The 11,125-nt window shown below is 38.3% G+C and overlaps 1 protein-coding gene across 1 annotated transcript in view; it reads left to right on the forward strand.

Moving 5' to 3' along the window:
* The first annotated feature begins 5,474 nt into the window (after nucleotides 1-5,474).
* ccn1l2 (cellular communication network factor 1, like 2) overlaps nucleotides 5,475-11,125 on the forward strand; it is a 6,817-nt gene continuing 1,166 nt past the window's right edge. The window contains exons 1-4 of the mRNA XM_014014702.1: nucleotides 5,475-5,686; nucleotides 5,780-5,993; nucleotides 8,808-9,149; nucleotides 9,301-9,503. Of these exons, the coding sequence (XP_013870156.1) occupies nucleotides 5,546-5,686; nucleotides 5,780-5,993; nucleotides 8,808-9,149; nucleotides 9,301-9,503 (900 nt within the window). The 5' untranslated portion in view covers nucleotides 5,475-5,545. The remainder of the gene's footprint in view (nucleotides 5,687-5,779; nucleotides 5,994-8,807; nucleotides 9,150-9,300; nucleotides 9,504-11,125) is intronic.

Here is an 11,125-nt window from a genome sequence, read left to right on the forward strand (position 1 = left end):
AATAATTATTAAATCAAGTGTTTATTAATGTAGGTAAAAGTATGTTTAAAAACTTGGTCAAATACACCAGAATGCATGAAATGGCATCTGTTTTGTTCAAAATTTTCTGGAGGAGGACCCCCAGGCCCCCCAACAGTGTGTCCCCCCACTCTTAAAATGGTTCTGGCCCATGTTTATAAGGTAGTCACTGCCTGAATAAGGACATAAAGAAATGAATAAAATACAAAGATCTGCTGAAAAAATTGAAGAAAAAGTGATGTGATTTTCGTGGCCACCACTGTGTGGGTCGTGATCCCAGTCTGGCCACCCATGAGAAAAACGTCTGGCTCCGCCACTGATTGTGTGAGATTTACTATAAATACATAAAATAACTCATCTGAAACACACTGCAGCTGGATCAGAAGCTATCAAGCCTTATACCCTCAAGAAATTTGATCGCATCCTGGAGATCACATCCATAAATACTTGCTCCTGTTTCTGAGTTTGTTGTTGTTGTTGTTGTTGTTGTTATTATTATTATTATTATTATTATTATGGTTACTTTCAAAGTTAGGGTAGCTTTTGTTACCTTTTTTAAGTGCGTTTGTTGATTTGTATATTTTGTAATGTGTTTTATCAGTTGCATTGATTTTTCTGTTTTATTTCTGTATAACAGGTCTCTTTTGCAAGTGACACAATTGTTTCAATGAGACTAATCTGTATAAATAAAGGAAATTAGCTAAGCCTGCAAAGATTTCACCTAAGTAGCTTTAATATAGTGGAACTGGAGAAAATAAAAAATTGAGCTGACAGCTCAAAGTCATCAAGGGCAGACACTGCTTTTCCTGACGAATTAATGGACCTTAAGTTATTTGAACTGCACACTGCATTACCACACACAAATAAACAAACTGGGATTTGAAAGAGACTTTAGTGTGGGAGCTGGCTGTGCCAATGAGTAACAAAGAGTGCCCTGTTAATGGGCAGGGGAAAGGTGGAACACAGTAATGTCTGTGATTCAGAGGGGAGAAATGTTATCACAGTCAAACTGTACACAGAAAAAGTTCCAGTACTTCTCTGCTAGAGCTGGAAAGATAACGCATGCTGTATAACATACAGGCTACTGAGAAACCAACAAGTAACAAATGGAAGTTAAGTCATTCTTTGTGAAGAAATAGAAATATCAATATTAACTTCTGCACACATTCTGGTCCTGTCCAAAGCTACATGGATATTGGCAAGGCATCTTTGAYACCTTTTCAGGACTATTTGGACGAACTGTTCATCCATCACCATTCATCTCTCTCTTTGGGGTGGCTCCAGCAGARGCTTCCCTCAGTGAACATCAGAGGACGGTGTTAGCTTTCTGCTCTCTACTGGCTAGAAGACTTATTCTTCTTCGATGGAAGGATCCACATCCTCCAGTATATGGTCATTGGTTAAGAGAAGTTATGTCTTACATTCATTTAGAGAAGATACTGTTAGGGGATCTGTGAACAAATTCTTTGATATCTGGCAGCAACAAATTCTAAGGCAACTTTGCAAAGTGTTTTATGTGTTAAATATGATTCTCAGATACTACCACATTAAAATTTAACTTCACGTTGAAAAACTTAGTTTGGCCACTTTTGTTTTGGCTAAAGTTGATTAGCTTAGCTTTCATTAAAATTTGYCCWGTGATTTATGAAATATTTTGGTAACAGACACACATAGGCCAGCTTGAATCTTAAAAGTTTGTTCTTGTGTTCAGCTGTGAATAACCATGCTTTTCCTTTTCACAGCTAAAATTTAAAACTTTTCAAACTATGAACTGTGTGACTCAGAGTTTGGGTAATGGTTTGGTCACCTCATACCAAATACTGGCACTGAAGGCATCCAAATGTCAGTGTTAGAATCTTGGTTTTAAAAGATTTCTCATTTTGACAACGAAGTCATTTATTTGGTTATATTTGGTAAAATTGTCTATCTAACAGTAACTGAATTCATGTGAGCCAAACTAATATAAAAAGTTATTTTGTGTGATACTGACCATTTTGAGGCTGCTTCCTAAGTCAACCTGTAAGCTCTATATTAGCTTCTCTTTCATGTTCACACAGTTACATGTTGTGAATCTTTTATTTGAGTCCAACATAAATTCTGTCTGGTTCACTTACTGCCGAAGACTCTGACTGGGTTCCTGAGGTGTCGCCTCAGTTCTCTGTAGTTATTTCAGAAGGCAGAGCAGCTATACCCGGTTGGTGCATAAACACTTCCTGTTTGGCCAAAAGCTTGCTTTGATAATGTTATTCTGGGTTGTTATGCAAGGTTTGCTGGACACATTTTCACACCACATCTAAAGAAAAGCTTACACTGGAATGAGTCTTGACAAGTCCTGTGTTGGAAAATGACAATTAAACAAAGAAAATACAAGATATAATGGCTTTAAAAACAAGAGCTCTGCTGATGAGAGCTACATTGTTTAAAGTTTCTAAGCTGACTTTTTGATGAATAGTTGACAACTCCTGACCTCCATGTGTTTTGGAAATGTTTGCCTGGCTGACTAACAATGGTTGGCTTATGACCAGGTAGAGAAATTCCAAACTGGCATCCCCCGGCACATGCACACTCCAAATGTAGTGAACAACGCAGTGTGGCCTGTGCACACATCCTGCCTTTGTGGGCCTGGCATGCTAAAAGTCCAGACTGCAGCTGTTGTTCACCACTATCTCATCCCCGTTTCACCACTAGCTTTACTGGCCTAACAGGTTGGAGTGTGTGGTTTGCTGCACCACCTGTGCTTAGGATGTTGAACACATTGTTTATAGAGGAGCAAACATTCAGTTTAAAGGTGGCATCTCACTGGGCTACAACTTGGCTAACAGCATTCATAAAGGAGTCTCCAGAATGTCTTGCGACATTGACAGCAGTTCATAAATGCCTCACGAATTGCCGTCTCTTGAGTTTTGAACATGCTCAAATAATTTTGACCACAGATTGCAGACAACTCAAATCCACATGATTTCTGACCTGGGCATCTCTAACCTGTCCCAAGAGTGTTTGGAGCTGTACTTTGACACCTGCAGAAGCTTCCCTCTGATAGAAAACATGTCCAGGTCTAAAAACCACAATGGTGATTAAAAATAGGTCCAAAATAGCTATTAGCCATCCTGGCTAACAGCTCCTTGTCCTTGTGCGACTCTTGGCTATTGAAAAACGATTGCTTGATGGAGGGGTGGACTCTGTTGAAGTTTTAGAACAATTGATTGTACCTAATTGCTCATTTTTACTGTGATGTAGTGCGCCAGCACGACTGTGAAGGAAGCTATGCTAAGAAGCTAACCAGAAATTGTGTGTGCTGTAAATGATAGCAGTCTCAGAGCTGTGGCTCAATGATGAAAAAAATAACTTTCAAATTGAGGCGTATGGACTATATTATATAAATGTCAGTAATATAAGATGTGGAGGAGTTGATTTACAAAGATATTAAGACTGAAATAAAGGGTAAAATGAATGATAAAATATCAACAATAGCTGATAATGTAATAATTACAGTTGTGATATTAAAGGAGAATTTTAAAAATGTAATAATCAGTTGGGTGTATTGATCTCCAGGTTTAAATATAAAATTATTTACTGATAAAATCTTATAGCTCTTTGAAATGAGTTGTAATAAAACAGTTTTTTCATATGGGGACTTTAATATTGACTTGGAAAATAAAAAATGACTCAAATAATATCAGTACGTTAATAATAAACTATACTACTACGATAGCTTGAGTCTTTACACATTAATATCCAGACCAACAAGAATCACAACTCATAGTACAACAGTGATTGATAACATTTGTGTAAGAAATGGAGAGGTGATAAGTGGGACTTTATTATGATTGATATAAGTGATCATTTACCTGTTTTTACAATCTATAAAAATTATCAATGTGGTCATACAGATGCTACAATAACTAAGGAAAGGATAAACACATAAAAAAAGCTTTGGATAAATTGAAAGATGATTTTAAAAACTGGAAGGATGTGTATGTAGATGATGTAAACAGAGCATATATTATGTTTATGAATATTTTGGGACCTCTATATGAAATGAATTGCAAAAAAATTGCACTAAGACTAAATTTTTTTAACAAACCATGAACGACCAAAGGGGTAATAACTACTTGCAAAAAATTACTTGTATTCATGCTTCTTAAAATTAAGAACAAAAGAAGTGAAAGAGAGACAAGAAATATAAAAGTAAACTGGTGTGAATTATAAGAAAGCATAAGAAAGAATATTTAAGTGACTTACTAAATAAAAGTAAGGATGGTATGAAAGCATGGGGAATAATGACTATGTTGTTTTTATTTTAATTTTTTATTTGTTTTGGGAGGTGTACAGTGCCCTGAGATGACACATGTTGTGTCTTGGTGCTTTATAAATAAACTGAATACTCATATTTTGATGTCAATAAATATAATGTGCAGCTTTAGACAATGTTTCTGAATTATGTAAATACGTATGTGGTATCTTCAAAGTCAAAGAGAAGTGCTTAAAAAAAGACAAAATTATGTAAATTATTAGTCTGWGTCCCTGGATCTTTAGTTTCATGTATTATTGAGTTCAGGTTGCAGCATTCCTCCTCTCTGCATRTTCCTATGTGAATTACATCATTATGTCTTCAAACCAGGAAGTGTTACAGCAACAATTTGCAAAAGTTTAAGTTTCTAAAAAGGTTATATTTAAGCAGCACATTTCAGGTTTAGGATTTGTTAACTTCTTATTTTGTTTTGAAACATTTTATTAAGCTTTCATTGTCATCATTCAAATGACATTTGTTTTATGAGTAGGTGAGTCAACACTTTCTGCAAGGACTTTCCATYGTAACACTTTTTTATGTGCTTCAACGATGACAGCGGGAATGCAAAGGGTTTCCTACCAGTTATGTGAATTTAAGGTTAAAGCTGGATTTCCTGGAATGGTGCCCAGTAGGAAAGAGATTGAGGAAACGCAGGATGTCCTGAGCGCATTGTTCTGCAGCAGCAAGGAGAGCAGTGTTTACAGGGATTTTCTCCACACYACCACCACTTAAAAACTACATGGGATTCCCACTCAGGGTTTCCGTGACACCTTTTCCACCGTTGTTTCCTATCCCATTTGTTTTTGTTTGACTTGTTCTTTTTGGTTACCTGACCTGCCTGAAAAATATGGAAATAAAGGTTAGTTACTCATAATCTGTTTTTCTGTTGCAAGTTTGGAAATGAAATTGCTTAAACAATGCTGGGGTATATTGATCTAGAAATTCTGACTTGTTGACGCTCATCACATATCACACAGTGACTTGAACAGCGATTCACACATCAGACTCCTCATTCCTCTGGATGCTCTCCAGCTGTCTTGAGAAGTGAGTCAGTGATGTCATGGGTTAGGGTGGGGGCTTGTGTGCCTATAAGTGCACAGGGAAGCCTCTTTATGAAGTAGAAGCTGTGTTCACAGCAACACTCTGCAGGAGAGGTTGAACTCAAACTGGAGACCTCTCRGGTCACAGACTGAATCAGGGATATTGTTGCATCCTGGATACATTCTCTAATTCTGGATGTCAGGACCTCAATTTTCTGTYCTGATTTTTTTAAGGAGGGTTTTACAAACTTCACTCGCTGTTGTTTTTAAAATGCTTCYAGCTGCCAGTTTGCCAATCATTTTCACCTTGTTTCTGCAGAGCAGTGCCATAGTTATGGTGAGTTTCTCCAACTTCACTTTTTTTTGGCTGTAATTTTTATATAGATTTTTAAAAAGTAATCTTGTCTTGACCTCTGACCCTGTATCTCAGGCAGAAGATGAGTGCCCGTCTGAGTGCTCCTGTAGCCCCTCACCCCTGCAGTGCCCACCTGGTGTCAGTTGGGTGACTGACTCCTGTGGCTGCTGTAAAATCTGTTCTCGGCAGTTCAACCAGGACTGCAGCGCCACCGAACCCTGTGATCACATCAAGGGGCTACGCTGCCACCTGGGGGCTGGAGGAGATTCCAAGAGGGGGCTGTGTCGAGGTGAGAAATGCATGTTTCAGAGTGAACTGTCATTTATCAGTTCCTGTGCCTGTCCACAGTCCATCAGCTCCCTGCAATGGATTGAGTGTTGACATCTAATTGAATAGGTCTTGAACTGTTTGATTAAGAGTATAGATTTGTCACAAAACAAACCAATTTTTCCACCTGGAAGTATTGTTAAACKTGTACATTTGACTCTGGAAGAGTCTATAATTTTCTAAATGGAGAGGACCCCAGTTTTGAGTATGTGGTGTTTGGATTTACGTATAGCCTTTTCCCCGTAAATAGAGGTTATGGTATTTAATTATTTTAATTTTACCCATTCTTTATTCGAAAAGGCAGGTCTCATTTTTTTTAAATCAGTGTTGTTTGTAGGGTTGGATCATATTAGCAGTTTGTCATCAGTATTGACACATGCATTAAAAAGACATTTTGACATCAGCCAAGTCATAAAGATTAGATCAGATTTTGTCTGGTTGTGTTTAGTGGTAAAGCTTGTAAAAGTTAGGATGAATAAAGTTGTTTTACCTTTTTTTAATAAATACAGAATGTGAATTATCTTTAATGTCTTCAAGTTCAAGCCACATCGATGAAAGTGAAAACAGTTGATTAGTTCCACTACAGAAGAGGTTTTCTGAGTGGCTGCTTTTCAAAATGAGAAAGTTTAGATGACAGATATGTGTATAAACCTTTCACCATAATATGAATATTTCACACTCTTTGAAGACATCGTCTTAAACAATGATGAGGATAATTTATGAATTTTTACTGCGCTGTGCTGACATGCAGCTGTGGGGCAGCCATCTTTGAATTTGAGCTAAATGTGTTCATAAACTGACAGGCAGCTTTCTGAGCTATGGGTTTCCTGTCATTTTTTAAAAGTTGCTTCACTTGTCTTCCCCTTCATGAAAAAATGAAAAGTAACCTTTTTTTTTTTAGCAAATTTATCTCTGAGAATCATCCTGACCTCACCCTTTAAATCCCAGACTTTGTTTTGTTGTATTTTTGTGTTTTTGACATAATTTCCATTACATTTTGCATAAATCAAATCCATTTTTCTGCCGTTTTAATTAATTAATTTTTTTACACAGTAGCGGCAGTGCATTGTGATTGACAGCTTGTGATCCATCTCTTTTGTGCCTTTCTGTTTTCCTCCTTTTGCAAAAGAAGAAGACAGAAATGAGACAKTATCCAATGATTACAAAGTACAGACACTTAATATTGTTTGTAGATTTTTTTTTTGACTTTTTGTAAATTGACACAGTTAAAAGCGGGACATTGTGCATGTGTCACCAACCTCTCCATTGCTAATGCCAGCTTATCCATGCTAGCCGCTAGCCTCTCCGATGCGAACTAGGGTTACCAAGTGTCCCGTATTAGCTGGGATTACCTGTATTTTCAGCCAAATTGAAGTGTCTTTTCAATTCATGCTTATTTTCCCRTATTCTGAGTGCAGCCTGCAGAACGYTACGGCAGGCAGGTAGGAATTTGTAYAGCACCCAGGCCTGGACAGGCCATCAGGAGAACTGGGAGGTTTCCTKATAGTGTCATTATTAAACCAAAACAAAGCTAAAATGGAAAACCAGGAATAACTATAGTATAATTTTTCTTTATGAATTTTCAGTCTCTCATATGGTTGCTTTAGTTCATTGAGATTTGCAGACATTTGWTTCAGCTCTCTGAAGGTCCCACTACAGCATTTTAATCAGGATGAAGTCTGGACATAGGTTTGGACCATGACAACATTGATTTGTTTCATTTTTAGCCATTCTGGTACCGATTTGTTGCTGCATTTGGGATTATTGTTCTGCTTCTTGACACAATTTGGTCCAAGCCTCAGCTGTCATATTTGACTCCTTTGGTCTACAGTGGGGTTCATGGTTGATGCAATCACCACAAGATGTCAGTGCTCTGTGGCTGCAAAACTAACCCAAATCATCATAACTTACCTCCACCACTGCACTTGAAATATGGTRTGAGGTGTTTGTGGTGATACGCTGTGTTTGGTTTTCTCTAAACATGGTGCTGTGCATTATGGACATCCTCTCTACTTTGTTCTCTTCTGTCCAAAGGACATTTTTCCAGATGTCTTTTTGGTACATTCAGAGAAAACTTATCAAAACAAAGTCATCTTGCTAAGTTCTTTTTTGGGAGAAGCGGCTTTCTTCTACTCTTCAAGTCGTATAGTCTTTTTCTAATTTCAGTCTTACTGAAAGTCTTACTTTAACCTTTAACCTGCTTGTAGAGTTTGCGCAAGGGTGTCAAGGCGATGCTCATGGGATGGGCCCAGCACAAGTATTATGAAGCGCCACCACTATGTAAACGAATGGGACATTCTTATTCCCAGTGACAATATGTAYAGATAAGAAAAAGGTGACACAAACTGGTTGGGAGTGTTTGGTCTTGCACTAACATTTCAGGGTGACCAAAGAACTGTGCTCCCTGCTAATAACTAGTTGGCATCCTCACTGATAAATCACAAGAAAATAACCAGTGTACCGAAGAACATTAAAGAGGTAGGCCTACTTCAGCAACTTGGAGGTAGATATACTTTATTGATCCCCAGATCATTACAGTACAGCACTGCATCTCAGTTTTTTTTATTATGGTTATTTTTAAGAATAGCTGTTGGTCTTTTAGTGTTCTGAAATTGAGTCTGAATTTATATGTGTTTGTCTACAGTGATAATTTTATGTAATTTTCTACATAATTCCCTATTAAACATGTCAAAAATGTTTCAAACACCATGTCAGTGGTGTTATCCTTCCATAAAGTTGAAAGGTTTCTTACCGCAGCTCTATGGTGTGTTGACAGCTGAGGCCCATGGTTTGCCCTGCACCTTTAATGGGCGTTTCTACCAGCACGGTGAGGACTTCCAGCCTGTCTGCCAGCACCAGTGTACCTGCATGAATGGTGTGGTGGGCTGCACGCCTCTGTGTCCTTACCAGGTGCCCCTGCCCCRTCAGCGCTGCTCCAAGCCAAGGTTGGTCAAGCCTGAGGGTGGCTGCTGTGAAGAATGGGTGTGTGATGATGATAACTACATCAGCAAGGAGCTGCAGGAGCAGAAGACACTTTCCTCCCAGTCGGACAGCCAACCTCACCCCAACCACATCAATGCCCTTCTTCAACCTCAACACCTGCCTGCCCCATCCAGAGGTACACATCACAGCAGATCTAAGCTGTTCTTTTTCTGATGCTCCTTGATCGAAGAAAGACAACATGTGTAAGAAATCAAAATCTGATAAACTCCCCAAATCTCACGCTGGCTGCTGAGATTCATTGTTACACTGTCCTGTCTCTCTCCCAGAAATGGTGTCCTTCCCCATGTCAGAGGTGTTGTTTGAGCCACGTTGTTTCCTGCAGACCACCGAGTGGACCCCGTGCTCTACCACATGTGGGATGGGCATTTCCAGCAGAGTGACTAATAATAACCCGGACTGTCGACTGCTTAGAGAAACCAGGCTGTGTGAGATCCAACAGTGTGAGCTTCAGCTTCCTGTACTCAAAAAGGTATTGCCCCAACAAGAGAATGTACCATTGTTTGAAACTGAATTCAGTTTGTTTACAGCAAATAGCACCAATTTAAGCAGACCTCCATTATCAAACAATGTGGTAAAGGAAAAGGATCTCTGCTGCCAAAAATATAAAAATAGTTGACTGTTTTGAGATATTTCACAAAAACTTAGAGATTTGTGGCTGATACAGAGCACACACAGGTTTGTGTCTAAAATGACACAATGAGGGAGGTTTCTAACAGACAAATACATCGCATTAAGAGRGCAGCTGTTAAAATGCCAATAGAAAGCAGCAAACAGGTATTTGAAGCTGCTCATGCCTCATGTGTTGCACAAACATCAAGGTGTAGGATTGTCCAGTGGCKTGCATTCTTGTATAAATGTTCTATTCAGCCACCACTTGTGCTCACAAGCAGAAACAGTTGCAGTGGGCCCAGAAATATAAAGACTAAAATCATCTTCATGCGTTTTAATGCACCATCTAATGCTGCAAGGAATACTTCAGATTTATTGCCTGCTATGGGCACAAAAGGGAAGAAACTCATGGTTTGTCCCCCGTCCTCCCCTGACCTCACCTTTAGAGCATCCTCAAACAAAAGATGGGTGTCAGTTCACATCCAAACAGCTGCTTYAGGAGGCTATTCTGACATTATCCAAAAAAATTCAAGCATAAACTCTCCAAAACTCACTTGTTCAGTGGATTTTGTGTGACTTGGCCTGTCAAGATGTTTTGTTTGAATTAGCTTTTAATTTCAGTAAGCATGGGACAGCTGCAAATTCAACAAATTACCGTTTTTAGTTCTTTCAACCTATGAAATGTTTAGAAAATCTCTTGCGCRTAACAATTAGGAAAAGTGCATTTTATGTTTTTTTATATTTAAAAAAATGCCGTTATCATTGGGAGTTTTTCCTAAAACATTCAAACTATACTTTAACAGTTGATGACTTGAAAATCATGTCATTTGCATTGATTAGGAATWTCAGAGAAAAATGTAATTTGCRTAATAATTTGGAACGCTGTAMATAAAGACTGCAGCAGAGTGAGGGAATATGGCAAGATGTTATTCAGCAGTTACATCTACAGCAGTATAACTCAAAGGTCTGCCAAAAAATACAATCCAACAACTCCAGTTGGTCTACTCTAGAATGCAGCTGCCAGAGTCTTAACAAAATAATACCAAACAATTTCCGCACATAACCCCAGTTCTTTGTGTTGAAGTTACTTTTAGTTTCTACAGCAATGACATGTGAAACAAACTGCCTGATGAGCTCAGATTTGAGTCTGATCTGACCTTACTTAAATTTATWTTAAAAACATTCTTATTTACTATTGTTTAAACTAATCACTTTTGGACTTTTAATTATTGCTTTCAATAACTGTTTTAAAATGTTTATCTTGCTGTATGTGTGTTTGTGTGCACAGGTAGTTGTGCCCTGTTCGTGTTAACTTGTATGTTATCCTGTAAAGCACCTTGAGCTACCTACTGGAATGAAATGTGTGAGACCAGGGGTGTCAAATTCATTTTCACTGAGGGCCACGTGGACATTTTGGTGGCCCTCAAAGGGCCATTTGTAATTAATTTCAATATTTTGTTTAACTTTGACAGAAAACATCAT

The sequence above is a fragment of the Austrofundulus limnaeus genome, unplaced genomic scaffold, assembly GCF_001266775.1.
Source record: "Austrofundulus limnaeus strain Quisiro unplaced genomic scaffold, Austrofundulus_limnaeus-1.0 Scaffold118, whole genome shotgun sequence".
Classification (NCBI taxonomy): Eukaryota; Metazoa; Chordata; class Actinopteri; order Cyprinodontiformes; family Rivulidae; genus Austrofundulus; species Austrofundulus limnaeus.